The sequence below is a fragment of the Apteryx rowi genome, unplaced genomic scaffold (genome assembly GCF_003343035.1).
Source record: "Apteryx rowi isolate R43461 unplaced genomic scaffold, aptRow1 scaffold_556, whole genome shotgun sequence".
Classification (NCBI taxonomy): domain Eukaryota; kingdom Metazoa; phylum Chordata; class Aves; order Apterygiformes; family Apterygidae; genus Apteryx; species Apteryx rowi.
In genome coordinates this window covers 214,370-235,064 of record NW_020450823.1, presented here as the reverse complement: position 1 = coordinate 235,064, position 20,695 = coordinate 214,370, and the positions used below count along the sequence as shown (strand labels likewise).

At 40.9% G+C, this 20,695-nt stretch overlaps 1 protein-coding gene across 1 annotated transcript in view; it reads right to left on the bottom strand.

Moving 5' to 3' along the window:
- VWF (von Willebrand factor) overlaps window positions 1–20,695 on the bottom strand; it is a 148,634-nt gene that overhangs the window by 96,729 nt on the left and 31,210 nt on the right. The window contains exons 11-18 of the mRNA XM_026081615.1: window positions 17,562–17,698; window positions 16,001–16,139; window positions 15,338–15,438; window positions 11,856–12,051; window positions 10,698–10,913; window positions 5,260–5,500; window positions 4,340–4,434; window positions 2,754–2,914 (exon numbers count right to left, since the gene is read on the bottom strand). Coding sequence (XP_025937400.1) covers window positions 2,754–2,914; window positions 4,340–4,434; window positions 5,260–5,500; window positions 10,698–10,913; window positions 11,856–12,051; window positions 15,338–15,438; window positions 16,001–16,139; window positions 17,562–17,698 — 1,286 coding nt within the window. The remainder of the gene's footprint in view (window positions 1–2,753; window positions 2,915–4,339; window positions 4,435–5,259; window positions 5,501–10,697; window positions 10,914–11,855; window positions 12,052–15,337; window positions 15,439–16,000; window positions 16,140–17,561; window positions 17,699–20,695) is intronic.

Below are 20,695 nucleotides of genomic sequence, written 5' to 3'. Positions count from 1 at the left end.
TTCACAGCTCTCTTCCTCTGTGTGCCAAGAGAGTCTTTAAGGCACAGAGAGGCAGGATGGAAAGGAGAACCTGGTCACCAATCCAAATCTTTTCGCCTTCGGCAACCATTATGGTTAGCACAAAGACACGTTGCAGAATGCAAAACTCATGAGAAAGCCTCCCCCAAAGGATACCAGCTGGACCTTTGATTAGGCATTGGTGAGGAAAGGGAAAACTGCTCTTTGACAGCAAGCTGGCTTCTTCCATAGAGCCAAACTCCGGGAGTCTAATGCGTGGCAGAGAGCATCAACAAAACAAAAGCATGGAATTTGATCTTGTCTTTGTATGGCGATGGTTACAATAAACTAGTCTTTACATACTGGCTCATTCCGTCATGGCTTTGAGAAATGAGAGTCCGGTAATTTTTCTTCCCTGCCACAAGGGAAGCAAGCGAGCAAACAAGCAATTACAGACTGAATTTCCTGGAAGATTGAACTATACTGTCATCTAGCGGACAAAGGTACTTATTTTACTAGATTTTAAGAATTAGGCCCAGTTCTTCTATACAAAAATCTTACAAACCATCTTGTTGAATCCAGTGGCATGTTTCACATAGCTCCAGAATCAACTGCAATTTCTAATTCCAAAATGACAAGGGACGTTTCTTCTTCAAACAATTGTTGCATAAAATCCTTGCAAGAATAGCTCAAATCTACTGAAAAGGAATATGAAATTCTATATTAAAGCAGAAGGTTAATTACCAGGAGGTTGAAATGTCTTTTTCTATCGAGTAGTTGTCAGAATTTGTTTTATGTGAATATTCCCACAGTGTACTATTACCAAATCTTGGAACTGAATCCAAATCTCGGACCCTTTTTGAACAGATCAAAGAGGTCCAGATAATTCTGATTAGAATCAGAGAAAGGCATATTTACACTGAAGCTTATTCACAAAAGTATTTAAAAACTGAAATCTGAAAAGTAGTAACAATTACTTATAAATAACAATCGTGGTGAAAGTCTTCTCGATGCTGATATGAGTGTGTTCAAATTCTGTTCTGTGTTTCCACTGGAGATCTACAGGACACTTTGCAAGTCTAAGCTTTTGTCTACTGATGACATTTTATTATGTAACAGCATCTATTTAGATAAATGTCTATTTATCAGCAAAATATGGGAGCAATGTTCAAAAAACATATGAATAGCAATGCTAGAAATTACTGTTAAGAAACTTCTATTTTGGTTCCTAGTAAGACAATGAAATGAATTTTGAGGAAGAAAACAAGTATATTCATACAGAAGAGGGAAAAAAACAACACATCTTTATAAAAACATATCCTTCAGAAGTTAATTGCTTTTTTAGATGGAATTTAAACCACTGGATGAAGTCAATTCACCTGAGCTGAAGCCCAAACAAACACACATCTCAGCCCTAGAAATAATTACCAAAATAGAAATAATAACCATTTGCTGACTAATAGTAAATGTCCAGTATATATTAATCTGAGCTTGAACTTTGACCAGGTGTAAAAGAGTAAAAAATAAAAGAAATCATTTGCATTTCTAGCCTTCCTGGGTTGTAGCATTTGAAAACCTCTTGATTTACTGTATGCCCCTCTGAGTCAGAAAACTGCACCAGCAAGTCTATAAGTGCCGCAAGAATCAAATAAAAACTCGTAATTGTAGGGTATTTTACAACTCAAATAAAATAAAGATGCAACCTCAACTTTTTTCCAGCATCTGTCAGATATTTTGATCTGAATTTCCTGCATAAGGCATCACAAACTTTCTTATTCCAGCAGTTTTCCTGGGCAGAGGACTCAAAAGCACCATTTACTTAACTTTAAAAAGAATGTACTATGTCATCCACCCCTATCCTACTCACATACTGTCTTGAACTATCCCACCCATGGCAGGTGTAATTCTATGCACAATTCTTCACCCGTCCAGATAGTTTTGTACAGCCCTAAACACTGATCCTTTTTCTATTGCTCAAAAAAACCCCAGCAGCAGCCATCCATTTTCTGTTCTGCTCTGTCTGCTTTTTATCAGAGCTCTAAATTGATAATCCATTCATGGTCACCTGCTTAGCAAATGATTTCTTTAAAATTACCAAAACCAGTGATTACATTTTAGGGTTGCGGAAGGACATACTCCTGCAGTCCAGAAGGCAACCCACTAGTGAGAAGAGCATGCCGAGCACACTATCTCCAGCTCCAGGTCACTCTCTGGCATCACCTTGACAAGTTTTGTGTCCCCCCTTTCTTCCCACGGGGAGCTCCCAGTTTGGTACACAGCGCAGGAAGGCAGCAGCAGCAAAGAGAGAGAACTGACAAGGGACAAGCAGGACAGCAGGAGACAAATGGAATCAGCAGGAGGGTTTGGCTGGATGTGTGTTGGTATTCAGGTGTACTTTTGTCTCTCTCCTTCTGACCGGGGAAGTTCAGCAAGACTGAGGAGTTTGGAAGAAAGCTGAAGAAGCTTTTGGTCAAAAAAAAAAAAAAGTGGGTGTTTTTTGCTCTTTGGTTATGAATTGTCATTACGAGCCAAACTTCATCTTCTATGCAGGTATACTATATAGAGGGAATGGGCTCTTATTCTAATATATATACTTTAAACCAGCCAAAATTTGACAGAGTCATTGTGGAATTCTTCACAACCACATATTTTAAAACTGCAAGAAGATTGCTGATAGGAAAGAACAAAGACAAGGAAAGAACAAAGAAGAAAACAAAGAGGATCTGCTTCTGTTTGTTGTAGTTACGTTTGCTTACCATCCCTTTTGGACAGAGGCATCCAGATATGCAGCCATGGCTGACACACTCTAAGTCGTAGTTCTGGCAAGTCTTGGCACACTCCAGTCCTTCAGCTCTTGGGTTGTTTACAGGACAGATAAATTTTTCCATGGGTGCTCTGCATGTCAAGCTCCTTTTTACTTTAAATACAAATTTACAAAAAATTGCAATTAGAACCCAAGTTTCATTAGCATGGTATTTTTCTAAGGGATGGATCAACTTTTTCATTAGAAAAACAATTTAGGATATAGAATGGAGCAACTGCACTAGACTACTATGTGTAACACTGTAAAGGTAATAGAGTCCCCTCTCCCCACAACATGACCTCAGCTAGGTTAGCATAAAAAGCCTATGGTTCAATACAGAACCAAAACGAGCTCTACTAGGGTAAATACCCTTCTACCAATATAAACAGTTCCATTCCAGGTTGTATTATGGCTACAATAAGCAGTCAACGGGTTAGTCTAAGTCCTTAGCATGAAACACATTCCAGGCTGTGGGCAGGATACATGAACAATTTCAGCACAAAACAGATGTTCTGAGAAGCAACAGCATCATATATTATTGTATTTAGACCAACTTCTACCACTAGGTATAACTATAATGGTGGCTACTAATAACAACACCCTTAACCTAGAGCTGTTTGGAAAATTCTGATCTTCTATCAGAAATCGAAATCTCAGAGTTTGAAAACTTTATAACCATTTAGGCTATTATTTAAATTTATGCCAGTAATATGCCTCTCCTAGGCTCTGTAAGTTCTAGCACACTATTAATAGGAAAACTGTCTTATCAGCATTAAAACAAGAGTTTGATGAGAGGTCAGTAAGATATACACCTACAGGGCTTCACCTGTGACACAGTTATTGGTGGTTTATCAAGAAACATGAAGCAGTCCACTACCCTATACTAACCAGTAAATTTACACTGTTTTCCACTAGAAGTCTGACAGTAAGTACGCCCGGTAGCTTATGAGAAGATGTAAAGGCTAGGTGTATCCCTTTGATTCAAAATCTTTGGGAAAAAACAACCAAAAATTTTCTCCAAATGCCCTGAATAGGTATATTTGTCACTACGTTAGGGGTTACTTCCATTAGCAGGGTAGGGACATTCCATGGTTTCAGCAAATCCCCACTAGCCCTGTCCTATCTGCAAGGGACCCAGGCTCAGAATGCCCTATCCCAGTCCCTTAAGCTCCACCCAGAGAAAAGAAGTGCTTGCAACCTGCTAGTCAGAAGCAGGAGGCTTTAAGCTGATAAGTTATTGATGTGATCCTCAAGTAGCAATGAGACCCCTTAACCTCTACAACTAAAGAGAGTCTGCAGTGTCTAGCTGTAATCCTGAGGAGGGGAACGCAACGAGCCCCACATCCTTCCACACGCAAACATTGTGTTTCTATCCTGTAACAAAAAGAGGTTATAAACAGACTCACAACATCACCAGCTCTGCAACTTCTGACACTTCATTCCTATTCTAGCCTACCAAGAGACTGAAGAGGGGGAGGAAAAAAAAAAAAAGAGAGAGAGAGAGAGAGAACAAATATTAAACTTTTTAAGCATACTAACTTCTAGCAGATGGCCTCTCATCAGCGAAAACATCTGGCAGGAAGGCACCAGGAACTCTGTTTGTACTGCAGTGCATGAAGCCATTTTCACAATAGCTAAGAAAAACAAATAGAGCTTATATTTAACAAAGTGACATTTAGCTTTCGCTTGTGCTGTTGTTTTCGGAAAGGGCTGCAGGGAAGTCAGAGTATCAAGATTACAGCTCTCATTTGGGCTGAACTGTTGCTCTCCATCCACTGCATTTATCAAACTTACAGGCAAACCTTCTCTAAGACAGTCCCAGCGATATACCAGCATGGTAGCCCAGCTTTATGCTAGCAATGTATCACTGAATCTAACACATCTGCAAAAGCACAAAGCTCAGCAAGATAATAGTCAGGTCCAGTGTGGAGAGAAGTAAGGGACCACTTTAGTGCCTGCAGCATGACTTCTGCGGTAGGAGAGAAAATAAGACATTGTTCCCAAAATCAGGCTTGTCAGGAGCTGCACAGCAACTGCATTCCTACCTTCAGTGTATGCTACTCAATTTAACAATTAGAAATGCTTTTTAATATTTGCATTTTGAAAGAGGTAATTAGGTTTTAACATTTAAGAAATGCATTAGAGTGCATTAAAGTGACATTTTAAAAGCCTACAAAGTAGCCATTGTCAGTAATTAAACTCCATTCCAAAGTGGCAGGAGCTGTTCCTGGAACTGAGCTCTATACTCTGTTTTCTGACTGTGATGGCATTTGAAATGATATGGCTAGAGACGTAACAGCAAAACTCAGTTTGATTTGTTGGAGGCAAAATATTGCCCTATTTTAAACTAGTTTCACTGGAGGCAAACGGACTGAGGAACTGGACCAGTTAATCAGTCAGGCTTCCCAAAAATTTCTGAGTTACAGCATGCAGAGATGAGTCGTGAACATTGCACTTACCACATGGTGTAATGATCTGAAAAGACATCCTCTGGCTGGAAGATCTCACCATCATAGTAACAAGAGCAGTGGGACTTTGGTACACACTCTTCCTGCTCGTCAAGATAGTGCCCGGTGGGACAGTAGCAACCCTCCATGCACAAATCATCACAGTCTTCATCCGGGTAGGAGAGAGACCTGCAGGTCTGGTTGCATGGTACTCCACATTGCCGGTAAATCTGGCCCTCAGGACAACTCATTGCTGCAGAATCATAAGCACATCAGTGAAACTAGAATTTGACCTGAAGGCAGATAAAGGAAAAGCTGCCTATATCAGACTGTAAATCTGTGGATTTAGAATTTATTTACCCAATTTAGTCACCCATCAAGGTTTGCATTACCCTGGCTTTCCTTAAACCTGTAGCACCAGTGAAGCCTGGGGCACTGCTTTTACATACAAGCAAAACCTGACTAAGTGCAGTTGCCAGTAAATGCTGGTATTAGATTCCAATCAATGCGTTGGAACTCCAATAACAAAGTTTCGTTCAAAGTGAAAAACGCAGGCTGTGTCTAATCTCTGTTATCACTTGGATCTAAAAGGTAGGGGCATTACAAGTGCTCCTATTTACACTTCTCTTCCTTAGATTCATCTTTATTTGCAATAGTCAAGGGACAGTGTGGTCAAAATAATTAAAAAGTTGGGTTTCTGCCTTTATAAGCAGGTGCTGCAATAGTCTAAAGCTTTATATCCCAGAAGCTCTCAGGAAAACCTGTGGGAATAGCTACTAATAATAAAGTCACTTAGTGATTGTGGAGCCAGATTTTGGTACTAACAATTTCTGATGATTAAGTCATTTTTATAGATACCTCATTAGAGCCTTTAGAGCCTTTCTGGCTTATTTGTTTATCACACTTCGGCTTAGTTCTACAGCATTTTTTTTGAGGGAAGTTGCTCTGCACACATCAGCATCAGCACTAGGTGGCAGCTATGACAACACATTTCAGAAGATGAGGAAACAAGTTGTTATCACCATAGCCTTTTAACAGGGCTCTATTAACCAGGATTTACCAGACTGACTGTGTTTGTAGCAACCTTCCAAAGTAAACGGCCAGGGTCTCAAGGTGAGGAGCTCAGATGTCCAACAAAGTGAGGGAAGCAGCTGCACATGAAAGTTGGCACATTTGTATTGTGCTAAAACCAAGATCAAGGGGTTATAGCAAAACTTCTTCCTCTTGTCATCGCTGCAGAATGACCCAATAATCCCTACTCTCTGTTCTGCCAGCGCAAACCCCTGGAAACTGCAGCAGCAGGGGCAGTAAAAGAAAAACTATAGCAAGGCTACAGCTCTGAGGTCTTACACAGCTGCTGGCAGAGCTGAACTAACACAGAGGCTAACAAAGCAAGTTCTGCATGATGACAAATTCCTAATGTTTACCTTCATAAATTTCTTCCGAAATGGACAATTACTGTCATTTAATGAGCAGAGGCATAGATCCAATAGGTCCAAATAGGCCAAGGTTCTCTTAACTTCTGTTTAGGCACTTGAAGTCCCATACATGAGAGTTTAAGCCCCTCACTTGAGGATCCAACAGAGAGAGCCTATAGGTGACTTGAAGCTTCCCATAGAGCTGAAATCTCCCAAGTTTGGGGCAAATATCCAAACCATTCAACCTTCCTTTCACAACAGAACCCTAGAAATTTTTTAGGTTCATCAACACTGTAGGCAGACTAAATACCTCCTAGGTATGGCTTCATTCAGAAATAAATAAATGACAAATTCACGCACAGTTGCAAAAGTCTTTGGCAGCCATTCACAGAACAGTGCTTCTAATTTACATGAATATGATCCTTGCAGTAAATCAAATACTGAACAGGCACAGCCCAGGTCTGAGGACCATTTTAAAAGCTTTCATTACTAAAGGCATGTGAAAGCAGGAGGAAGCCTCAGCTAAACCTCTGATTTGCTGTATAGCAACCACTGGAAACAAGGAGCTGGTCTGGCAGCCTTTGGACACGCGTGCCAATTTATTAGAACTTCAAAATTCAGGAGGGATCGAATAAATGAGTCCAAGCCCTACTTCCAGTTTGTGATAACTCTCCCTGCCCACAGGGACAAGTTTACAACAGATCCCAGTTTTAGCTAAAGCTTTGTAACTCATCTTACCTGACCATGCACTTCTTAAGATTTTAAGGACATTTCCTGGTTTTCCAGTTCAGCTACCCAAAGCCACGTTCGCATTCCAAGTTCCATTACGCTGCACGGTCACCTCTCATAGACATCTGTTTTTAACAGTAAAAAATGCAGGAGAACTGACCTGGGAGGGGACTGTTGTCTGTATGCTTTGTAACATACTGTCACTAAAAAAATCCTCTCCCATTACTGCCAGGAGAATGAGAGGAAAAGGCGAGGTGCATCTAGTCTGTGTACAAAACTGAAACAGCTAGATGCTGTGCTCAGCCTGTCCTGGGGATGAGAGGAGGTATAGTGGGAAAGCACTGGCAGACCAGTATTTGTCAGATAGCTTGTCCAGCTTCTTCTGGGTGGGTTTTCAACCCACAGTGAAAGGGACATAAGTTTTGACCAGCTGCTCAGGTAGCTCAACGTGAAAACCCAATCACATCTAGGTCAGAGGTGCTGGGTTAAGAGGCACCCCATCACAACTAGATTTAACAGAGCTGCTCCACCAGCAGTGGCCAGAATGGTGAGCATTTCCGCACTATATAATATAGTCATTCCTCAAAGGCTGCTCAGATCCTGCCCTTAATTCCCTACTCACCACTATGACACACCTGGATCTACCCCCTGCTGATCCCCATACAAATCGTCACACAGAAGCTATGTAAACACGAGTAAACCACCAGCCTGCCTACCACCACCTCAAGGCAAATAGGCAGCTGACCAACATATCCCTGAAACCTGAAGAAAGGTCAAGACACCTAGTGACTGATTTGCCCTTGTCCCCAAACACATATATATATACATATACACACACACACAGGTATATGTATGCATATGTTTATATATACATACACATACACACATACATTATTATGTGTGTGTATATATATAATATATACACATACGCGCGCATGCACGTGTGTGTGTGTGTGTGTATGAGAATTAGAGCACATGAGAGACACGGACCCTTACATTATGGCCTACCTCCTCCTTCCATGCACCCTTAAGGGACTGGTTCTATTGCTTATCCACAGTGGGCTGCAAAGATAGCACCCAGCTCTTACATGATCAAAATGAAACTAAAAACATTTTAAAGACTTAGAGAGTGAATGTGTTTGATAGCTTGCCACACAGCAGTTTAGAACCAGGAATACTGTGCTACAGGTTATATCCCTGCCACTGATCCACTACAAATCAAGCAGTCTGTTAAGTCATTTCCCAAGAAATTGAATCTCAGTTGACCAACACCGGAGCAGAGCACAGGTTCAGTGCACTGGACCATCAGCATGAATTATGCAATCTGCACATTCACGTCTCAGATCCATTAAAGAAGTGATTGTTCTTCCTCATGTGACAGGAGATGTCTGGGGCATCAGGATAATTTAATGGGGACTGATGGATCTGCAATCAGGGAAATCATCACTATATGAGGGCATAAAGCACTCCATAATGCACAGAGAAGAGGAAGCAGGTCTGCACTATTAAAGATTAATTGTGAAAATTGACTTGTTCAATTACAGAAAGAACAATGGTGCGTTATCACTGTTTTCTTTCAGCCTCCAGACCTGCACATTTTTTAAAAGAATTTTTATTACATTATTGTTCCACTATCTGAACATTTACATAAATCAGGTAAAATATTATGAAACCATGCAGCAGTTTAACATAAACTTGGTTTTGTTCTCATTCACAGTAAATACTATCCAGCCTGCAGAAGCTGTAGCCACTAACTTTACTGGTACAGATCCTATCAGATGGAATGCCAGTGACCTCTCTCTCTCTTCTAGTTTCTACAGTGACTCAGTTCGTAAATGGCTTCCCCACCCACAGTTTGAGAAGAAGTAATGGAATAGATTTGGAAAGCAGCCAAAAATACATGCTTTTCCCCAAAATTCTCAATTGTCTTCTTTCCTTAATAGTAAAGTTGCTCAGGAAAATGGAAAAAACATCCATTTCACAAATATTTATGGGGAAAAGGGTATGTACATTCCATCAAAATTCCATTGCAATGGATTTTTTTCCTACCACATTGACCTAACAGAGAAAGAAAAAAAATAAATAAAAGGTTCTTGCTTCTTCTGTTCCAGCTTCTTAGCAGTTCGGCTATTGATCTTGCACAGGACTGATCTATGCAAAAACATCCTATTCTTTCTATTACCCCCGCCTCCATACCTCAAATCTGTAGTCTGAATATTTGTTCTATCCCCTTGCAATGTCTCATTTTTCAGATGGCAAGCTTTTGAACCAGGATCCTCCACGTATTACAGTTGGGATCCTGCAAATGATTCTCAGGGGAAATTAACACTTGATTCTTGATGACTTTCATAGGAGTTAAATGTCCATACAAAGCACCACAGCTAAAGCTCCTGTTTATCTAGCTCAGTGGAGCCATTCACAGACTTTTGATCAAGGTTCAGGCTGTCTTTTTGAACTAGCTTCAAAATCACACTAGAACTTACAAGCAGCAGAAAGAAAGGAGCTCAGATATGGCCAGCAAAATGATGTTCACCCACTAGCTGAATGGCATACAAGAAATGAGAACTCACATAGACCTCAGACCTCTGCACTGCTAGGATGATGATCAAACCGCTAGGGGGGTCTCCAAACCCTGGGACTGGTGCTCAGAGAGGCTGTGGGATCTCCATCCTTAGAGATATTCAAAAATTGACTGGATGAGTCCCTGGGCAGCCTGCTCTATGCTAGCTCTGCTTTGAGCAGGGATTGTACCAGAAGACTGCTAGATGTCCCTTCTGATCTAAATTTGTTTATAATTCTGTGATTCTGCTCTGTGATACCACTTGACCAAGTACCTACCTTTGTGAGTAGGTACTCAATTTCCTCATTTTCCACTAAAGTCAGGAAGAGGTCACTGAAGAGGTCAGGAGCCAGGAAGCATGGGCCTCAAAGGAAGGAGGTACCAAAAATGCAATTTGTATTTTACTACAAATCACTTGGAAATTCCCACCCTGAGACACTCAGACATTTTTCAGATGAGTAGCTAAAACTTAAATCCAGCTGAAAATTGAATTCCAGTCACCAGATCAGCTGAGCTATGTTGGATCATTGCCTCTTTTCCCTGGTGCTGAACAGTTTTTGTGAAGCACTGGGTGCTCTGCATCCTTCCTCAAGTGGAGGAAAGATGTACTCTTTCTATCTTTTTCCATAAGAAATACTTCGCACCTTGCAGAAATCATCTCACTCCTGACTTATCACTCGACATTGCCATGGATTTCCAGAGAGGCAAAGAAAATAAGCAGTTTTTAGGAGCAGTGCACTTACGGCAGAAGTCAGGTTCTCTCCACTGGATCAGGACACCCTTCCGAGCACATGCTGTTGTGTAAGTAGCAATAGCAGAGCACAGACAATCCTTGCCATCAGCACAAGAGCAAACATCAAAGCGGCAGTTCTTCACATAGGGAGTGGGACTGACTTCACGGTGACAGGGTTCAAATACAGAAGACATCAGAATGGAGCAGGAGTCCTCAGCATACTTGGCTAAAAAGAGACAAACAGTATGCATGTGCTCAAGCAACCACTGGCTTTTAAGGCAAACTAGAAGAGCCACAGTAAGCATCTTCTTTTGCTTTTGAGTAAAAAATAACCAGAGGAATAAAACGGGATCGAGTAGGCATAGCATCATTGCTTATAGGTTATCCTCCACTAAAAGAATAATGTTTCACTAGTAAAACAAATCAAGGAACAGCAATAATTTTCTATTCTGTTACTACCATTCCTGGCACCATACTTCATTTTACAGGGCTCCTGCTTTTTGCTGCTTTTTACATTTGCAAAATTAAGCCTTTTAGGCTGCACCACACTCACAAATCAGCAGTGCCTGCTCTGGTCTGTGGCCACAAAGTTTTGTGTGTGCTTCCTCTTTCTGGAAACCAGAGGCTGATGCAACACCCAGCACAAGAAAATTGCTCTGAAAATTGCTCTCCGTGTCCAACCAGGACAGTCAGGCAGTATAGAGAAGAGGAACACTGCATGTTGGAATGCAGTAAGAAAAGGGAGACAGAGGATCAGAAAAAGTAAAAAGGTATAAGGACAGAGGGGTGAAAAGGATGGGTGTTTTGTCCACCCAGAGGACAAACGTATATTATTGCTATCAGTTCTATATGTGTTCCCCTTGAGCAATACATGTTTATGCCATGGCTGTAATGATCCAGTTTTGACTGTGGCTCAAACTGAAGGTCAGCATGATTCCAGATTAGTGATTTTTTGTTTTCAATTTTCACAAAACATTCCATTTTCCATAGCCTGCCTCAATCAGTGCTTCATTTTTTCTTTTACAGAGATTACAGTGACCCTACTAGTAATGTGAGCAACACTGGCTGCTTTTCTTTTTTACATAATTAAAAAAAAAAATAAAAGTAAAGTCGAAGATTACACATTCCTACACATCAGCGCATGTTAACTTTGGATGGAGTTCAGTACCTAAACGAGGATTGAGATTGCAGGGGTAGCTGTCTTGTTTTAACAAGTCTTGGCAACCTGCATTGAGCTTCCAGGAGTTTCCAAAATCTTCCACAAGAGCTTCCACCATGCCAGAAGGAGTAAGAAAATCGTCCCCTTGGTTACCATTGTAATTTCCACATAGTCCACACATCCTTTCGGTATACACTGAAGACAGCTAAAGAACACAATGTTAGCCTCGTCGTCCTCCAGAATAGGCCACCACTGTATGGCAAGGTTTTCTAAAGAATGAATCATGTACAATCTAAAATCAAAGGAATTCTTAAATACATAGGAAGACAACACTATACAGACAGTCTCCTTCTACTACATTTTTAAACTGCTAATAAAAATGCTATTAGTAGTAGCAACAGGACTATTTTTGTATGCTACACTGATAACTTTAGATGGTTAACTGAAGGTGCCTGGGAAAAAATGGCTTACTTTTGTGCCTTGAACAGCACACTAGTTTACTTTTTTCCATGTTTTCCCCCTTCATTCATGTAAATGAATATGGCATCAGTTGGGGGAGGGGGGGAAGGGCATTTTTGAATATAGTGAAATTATCTTCCCCAGTGCAATGGCAATTTGGGAAAAGATAGAGCACCTGAAGCCATGTCACCTTTTAAAAAATATTAAAAGATGATGAATATTTAAAAAGATTATATAGTCCCAAAACAGAGACAATGATGGAGGAATTGTTGCCCTTAATATTAAGGATTATTATTAAAATAAGGAAAAGAATATTACCCCTAAAGCTATATTACCTCACATTAGATCTTCCTCCTGCCTACAGAAACTTATGACACACTAAAAGAAGTATTACAAACAACCCACATAACAGATATACTTATCACCTGGCACTATTCTTAGTGCAGCTCCAGAAACATCTGAAATGGGACTCTAAACTGAGAAGTAAACAGGGAAAAAGTCTCCTAAACCATGCGTCCAGTAGGAAGGTGCAAATGCTTTTTATTCCACAAGGAATTGTCAGCTTCTATTAGAAGTCCAGGCCTGGTACATCACAAGTGTTACCAGCTGTCCTGGGGATCTGACTCAGTGATTTAATGCTACAATAGCTCTCTGTATGCATTTACTAGATTGTTAGTCTTAGTCAGATTGGCAGGCATAACCTGTGAAACAGAACCAAAAAAGCTAGAACATCACATTTTGAAGAAAACTGCTGTTCTGTATAATTAAAAATTAAAAAGCTCCAAAAAATAACCCAATGATTCCCTCCATGAGAACACAGCAGTCAGAGATCAAATACAGAGTGTCAAAAGGATCAATCAGGAATTTTCAAAGAATATGTACCCTCATTATTCCGATGACCAAGGACTTGACTTTTTCATGTGCTCTGCAGACAGAGAATGACTGATGCAAACACAAATTCTGACATATTTTGGAAAGACCAGCACTTGAGTGGAAGCTCAAATCTCAGATATCAAGAGGTCACAGAAAGGGGTGTCTTCTTGGGGAACACAGAAAGAATTTTTACCAGAAGCACTGGCCAAGATAGTGGAAGTGTATCACTTCCTCCAATTGTCAGAAATATTTGGCAACAGGTCAGTCTGCAAATCCAACATAAACTAACTCTCCAAAGCAATAAGAAAGATGCTTCAGATACACAGCTAGGGAAGGAATTCAGAGCAGAACCGAGTAAATGCAGACAATTAGAGGAACTTCCACTGCTTTTCTGGGTAAAGTATCTGAAGCAGAAAATTAGATTTTTATTTATTTATTCATTTAATATAAGAGAAGAAAATTGCCAGGCTACATGGGTCTCTGACCAGGCAGAAAGATACTTTGGATACAGAGGAAAGCCAAAAATTCTGAGACATGCCAAGGGACTGAATTGAATTATTCCGAGCCCAAAAACAACTTGTAGGACTCTTGGAACACAAAGATACAGGCCAGATCAAAACAACAACAAAAACACTGATGCTTTCCAAAGTTATTCTTGACCTTTCTTCTCTGTTGTCTTTTCAGCTATTGCACCCACTAGCTTTCATGAACCCTTACACTGTTCCAAATGTGATATTTAAACCAGATTTTTGGGCAGGCAAGAAGAGAGCAAAACCCATGCCATGATTCTGAAATGGCAGCACTTGCTGATCTTTATAAGCAGCATCTCCAGAGAAACTGGCTTCCTTGATGAAATGTTCTCAATGAAAAAAACAGCCCCACACAAGGTCCAGCCGTAGAGCCCTTATTACAAATTAGCCTCAAACACAACAAGACTGTGTGATTGCTAAGAACACACCCTTCCATGCAAATGTGGCATGAGCAATGAAGTCTGCAGTGGCCCAGCAACATGTGGGAGCATGCCGCTCTATATTACTTATGCCTGCAGCCTGCAGATCATCACTCCAGGACACAACACTGCAGATGTACTCACACCTTTGAGTCAGTGAACACACCCTCAGAGACAACATTAGCAGCCTCTGAGGCCTCACGAGCTAAAGAAAACAGCTTCTTGTATGAGCAAATAGGGTATAGATGGCTTAGCTAGAGAAGATGATCACAACTTGGCCATTAAAATAGGTTTGCTGTTTACCCTCTTGGCAGATCTGAAGACCTTTGGAGAGCACTGCACTTATGTAATCTGACCTTCCGCATAACTCAGCCCAGAGGACTGCCATGAATTTGGTATTACTCAAACTACAGGATATATTTTGGCATGGTGAACAGTGATTTAAACATTCCAGTGATTCCAGAAGCCACTGAAATAGGGTCAGGTGCGTGTTAGCTTATCAGCAAACAGGGGAATATTCCACAGTAGTTAATTCCCTTTCCTTTCCTCACAGGCTTTTCTGTGCTGCAATTTATTCTGTAGCTTGCAGCACAGAGAAAGTTGTTCATATAAAGCTTTGTGTTGTTGCAGCTAGACTGCTTCCCTTACAGTTCATTTCACTTAAACCTAGCTTGGGTATTCCTACACTCTGCTGCTGTCTGCAGTGCTGAGAAACCTTAATTGTTAATCAAGACTGACTTTAAACATTCATTATAGTAGAAGTAGCATGCAACATGGCTTGTAGGAGTTAATTGATTTTTCCTGGAAATTATGAATAACTACGTTCTTATAGCCATATTCTTCATTTATTTTAAGTCATGCAAATACCTTGCTATAGACAAGGACAGTCAAAGCAAATGAAAGCAAAAATCAAGTTTGGAGGGTATATGCTGTGCAAAACACAAAACTATTCATGGCTAATAATGCCTGTCACTGCAAAAAAAAAAAAAAAAAAAAAGGCTACCAAGCTGCTGTAAGACGCAAAAGTTTGTGTTTCTGGAATACAAAAGGACCTGTATATTGCTCTGGGGGTAGCAAAAGAGAATGGAATTTCTAACATGCAACACAAAGTAATTTCTCACTTCAAACAAGCAAATCTTTGTACATGTTTGGGTGGGATAAGGGGGGGGGGGAAACAGAAGGAAATAAAAGAGACAGAAAGAAAGAGTACCTTCACTAAGAGTCTACCATGACCATCCCAATCAATCTGCAAATCTTCCCCATAGGTGAGACGAACAGAAGTCATCACAGTACGCTGGATACGAAGGGCACCTGAATACAACCACACAGTTTCAGTCAAGCCAGGATGCGGTGTTTCATCTTCTAGGACTATTGTGCCACTCTGAACAGGCCAACAGAGCTGGGGCCAGAGAGCAGGGGTACACAGGTATGTCAAAGCAAGGAGTATCAACCAGGCACACTTCACACTTCCCAAGCTTTGTGCCTGCTCAGCAGTTTAAATGTTCATGAATGTGCATAGGCTCTGCTTTAAGGCAGTCAGGAGACCTAGAAGGGTATACATCTGCACTCTGCACAAACTTGGGAATTAATTGTGATATTTTGCAAGATAACTGGAGTGATTTTTACCTTCTGAATTAGAGGGGGGGAAAAAATGTCTCACAAATTCAGGCCAGCTTAATTCTCCTGAATTTAGTGGTGCTGAGCTAAGATGTCAGCTGTGGAGAGAAGCAGGAATGACAGAACTTTTAGAGCATGGAAATGCAAAAGCTGCAAGTGAGATGCCTTTAAAAACACTGCTAAAGCATGCCAGCAAACATGAAGGAGAAAGGAGACCCCTTCAGTGGCTGGCCACAGCTAGCCCATGCAAACACACCTTGCAGCAAAGGGATCTGTATGTCTTGTCCATTCAGGGAAATTCCTCCTCCGTGTTTCATTTTAATGAGGCTGTTCTCCATATTCTGGATTCGGATAGAAGCTGAGCGAGTGCATATGGCATCAGGATCATCTGCACACTACAGAGAAGCCAACATTTGCCTTGAACATCAAGATTTTACCTTAGCCCCAGGCCCACAAAAGGTATTTAGGCATCTAATTCAGGTGTTAAGTGTCTTGATGCTTTTATGGATCTAGTTGCTGCACCCTACAAATACCACACTCACAGTCTTTCTTCTATTATCCTGTCACTTGCACACCAGGGAACTATCTGCAGCTTCTCATCTCAGAGCCCTGGAAAGCATTTTGCAGGAATTACACCATAAGGGTGCAAGCGGGACCCATGGTGATCTACCAGGTGATCCATCATCAGCTCCTCCTGACTGCTGTAGGTACAGGGAGGGCACACCCCCCAACAAATCCCATCAGACTGGAAAACAGCAATGCAGTTTGCATTATCCGAGACTGTTGTTCCTATTTATTCTCCAGGCTGTGGTTATATAGATGAGGAACGGGGACTACATGCTCCAGGTTTCCTCTCTGGTTTTGAAAGAGAAGTTTCAATGGAAACCTGTTATGCCAGTTCAACAACACAAGTGACCTTAGAGCTGCTTTATCAGAGCTTTCTGATGCAGGCTACATGCGTAGGTTGTGTGTACAATCACCACACCCCGTTTCTCTAGAGCCTGTGACTCCCTCTTGCTTCTCCCCTGCACCTCGTCTCTCTCCATCTGCAAGGCAGACGAATATTTCTCACATTGTTCTAAGTCTTCTGATTCACTCTTACCTCTCCCTGCCCTTCCTGTGTCCTACTCCTTTCTTTGCCTCTGGTTGATTAGGTATCCTCTTAGATCTCTAGTTTAATTCATCTATTCCCACGCACAGCTAGTTGATGTGTAAAGGACTGAGTTAACCTCCCTATGACACCCCCTCTGGGGTCCCCTTCCCTCCCCATGCTGGTCTGGCACCCTTTCCTCCTTCCCTTGAGTCACCACTGACCTTCAGCTGTCTTTCCCACTTCCTTCAGAGGGGAGTGGAGAAAGCTGGGACTTCCTGACCAGCTAGTGAGCAGCAGAAGTTGCTAGTCAACGTGACTTTATGAAAAGTAACCCAAGGTACTACTCTGACAATGCACTCAAATTCTGAGAAAATGTATTTTCCATGGTAATTCCTGAGCCACCAGCCTGCAGGATACTTTGGATGGGGCACACCCACTTCTGTGTTTATTTGTTCAGCTGGCAAAGAGACAGCAAGGCCTCATTCTCCAGATCTCTTTACGAATTCAAATCTCCAGGTAGCCTCCCAGGAAGGGCAGCAAGAAGAAGCAAAACCTTTATTAACCGAGGAGAAAGACTGTATCTGTTATTTAAACTAATTATTTCACAGGAAAATTACTTTTGCTGGCGTGTGCGTCTGCAATTCATACCATACTCCCACAGCCCTTCCCACTCTCTCAAGAGTGCACACACACACGCACACCCACACACCACGGGTGCTGTTACCTGGACAGTCTCGATGATAACAGAAAAGGAATTTTCCACACAATCTTTGGCAAATAAGTACTGACAAATCCCACTGAAGGTGAAATACTTGTTGTCGAAGCTTTTGAAATGGGATTGGCCGGTGACGGAGCATTCTCCTGAAAAATGCACAGAGCAGTTAATCACTCCAGTGCCAACTGTGGGCAAAACACTGCCCTTATCAAGTCACAGAGGGGGAATGGGTCCACAAGGCCCGTGTCCCCTTGAGGCTGAAGAGCACAGGCAAGATACTTATCTCACTATTCCTGCAAGTCATTATCAGTGTTAACAGTAGCACCAACAAAAGCTGAAGAATATGGCATAAATCACAGTCAAGAGCTGAAAAAGCCTGTATAATTTTACAAAGGGGTAAATTTTTAATAATTAGGATGCAAGAGGACAGTTTAGTTCTCTGCACTGAAGAAAGTTTGATCCTTCTGCAGTATGTACCTGAGTGGTCCTGGAAATTCAGTGCAGTTACTCAAGGTTTCCTCAGGCCTGGTCATAAACTAATTTACTTAAACTGATATAATTTGTGTATCAAATTAAAGGCCTTAATCTAATCATAATTTGGCTTAAAGTATTTTAATTTCTACCTAAGTGGGTGCTGATGAATTAACCAGTTTTAAGCAGCACTCTCCACCTTTTATGTAGGAACTAAGTTTCCCTCTTTACGCTTTATATGCTGGGCCATGTTGCTTCTTTACATCTATGCAGGGCTTCCAACATCTTGCCTTAATACACTTTAAAATCTCTTTTTCTTAATCCAATGTAACACATCTGCATCCATGGAGCAGGCTGCAGAATGTAGACATTTTTACAAAGTTAAAAAACAAAATTTGCAACACTTTCTGGACTCTCACTGCTGCTTTCCTCTTCTTTTGCAGAGGTGCCTTATTCTGAGTCTGTGTTACACACTTGTGTCTTGGCAGATTGTGAGCCTTGTCTTTGTCTCTCTACTGTTTTTTTTAGAGCATTACAGTATGGTTTTATCAAGGCAATAGTGTCTGAAAGCTTTCTTCACAATGGCCTCCTTTAACACAGCCCCAGAAAAGTGTTGATCCCTTTGTTGGGCTGCCTTGAATACCAATGTCTTATTCTAACATTAAGGTAAAAAAAACTTATTAGGATGAAGAGCTGGAAGACAATCACACTTGGAATCCTTCCAAGGGTAGCATTTACGCTGATCTTTACTCTGAACTGTTAAATTAATTAACGAGCTACCAAAAAAATATATATATATATATATACAGTTACTACAGCTACATCTAAAATCCTTATAGAATAAAATGGAACTCCTGCTTGCCCACCCTTCTATTACAAAGAGGCCATTTAAATGTATCAGCTTCTTAATATGTTTTTGCAAGATGTGGCTTATTTTCCTTTCCAAGAAGGCAGTATTCAGATGCCACAACTGAGATTCGGTTTCGTGTTATGCTAGGGTCTCTACAAACACAGAGGAAGACTCCAACTCCAAAGAGCTTACAAAGAAATTCTTTCATATGAGCAGAGTATTACACTTACACACGGTCCCACAGGTGGGCATAGGCCTCCATGTCCAGAACAAAATTCAGGTGCTGGGCCTACATTAGCAAGCCACTTGCAAAGGATGGAGAAAAGTTAATGTCACAAGTTGGCAGGTGAACTTACTCTCTCTTCACTGCCTTTGAGTTCCACAGAAGCTCTGTCTAATGCATGTCAAATGGAAATTCCCCTCTCCAACATATCATTCAGTGTTAACAGCCTTAAACCATCCTGTATTGAAGAAAAACTTCACAGATCCTGAGGACTCCCAACCTCGCATAGCTGCAGGTCACTCTAAGAAGAATCCTCCTGTTATGTTGTCAATCCTTGGAGAGTATGGTGTCCTGGTATTTACTAGCTCACCCTAAAATCATACTTGCTAGTAGACAAAACTTACATTGAAGGTAAAACAAGATTTATTCTACTTAACTACAGAATCAATTAACTAGTTACTAGATCTGGAAAAAAGATTTAAAGAAAATGAGTCATAACACACCATATCCTGCACAGTTTGATTTCCAGGGCATTCTCTGCAACTGAGAGCTGACAAAAGAGATTTGCAGCTTGAAGAACTAAGGTCTGAATCCCCAGACAGATCCCAGCCCTTTGGCATTGCTCCTGGAATTGAAACTTCTTACCTGCGGCAAAGTCTCTTCTTATGGATCCCTCTATCTACTCCATTTAGTGTAATGCATCTCATGGGATTTCCTGAAATCCACAGTCTTTATAATTAATTTGATTATGATATCAGCTTGAGAGCCTCTTGCTAGTGCTAGTTGACACTTGCTAGTTGTCTGACACAGCACTGGCTTCTGAAACATTAGCTCCAGCTGGGCATCCAGCTTATCACCTGACTCATGTCTAGGCAACTTATTCACACAATGCACATGAACCCCTTCTTGATGAACAGGCTGGTAAAAAATAAAGGAATTACTGTGAACTTATGAGTCTAAGTACATAAACTTTCTATGGTAGATGACTTTAGAAATACATATTGTAAAAGTACTCAATGAACAATAAAAATATACTGTAGTATTGCTTCAAATAAAGAGAAAATGGGATAGCTAACAATGTAAACTTGTGTACTGTTCCTGTTGAGGACTGCTACTTTGGGAGGCTTTGCTGCCCTGCCATACCATCTCAGTACAGTTTGTGTACATTAGCAGGTACATGTACATCAACTGTATGTATAGGACCTTCAGCCTTTCTTATTCAAGGCTACTTGAAAAATAACTTGGATATGCCAACTGAAGGCACAAAAATAAGCTACTTTTGCTTTTGACTTCTGTTCATCCTGCAGAGCTTCCCAACTCAGAAAAGGCAGCAATGCTAAATTCCCTCTTGCACAAAGCTATATATTGATATCTGATTACAATATCAGGATTATCTTCATTTTCATAATCACAATGAAGAAAAAATGGCTGGAGTTTAAAATAAAAATTTGGTCCACATATTACTTATTTATAACAAAATTACGCATAGGCCAGAAAACAATAAGGCTAAGATTTATAACCTAGATCAACACAGAAGTTAGAAAAAGACCTAGTGCTCATCTGTAAACATGTTGCTGTGCATTAGCTAAAAGACACGTG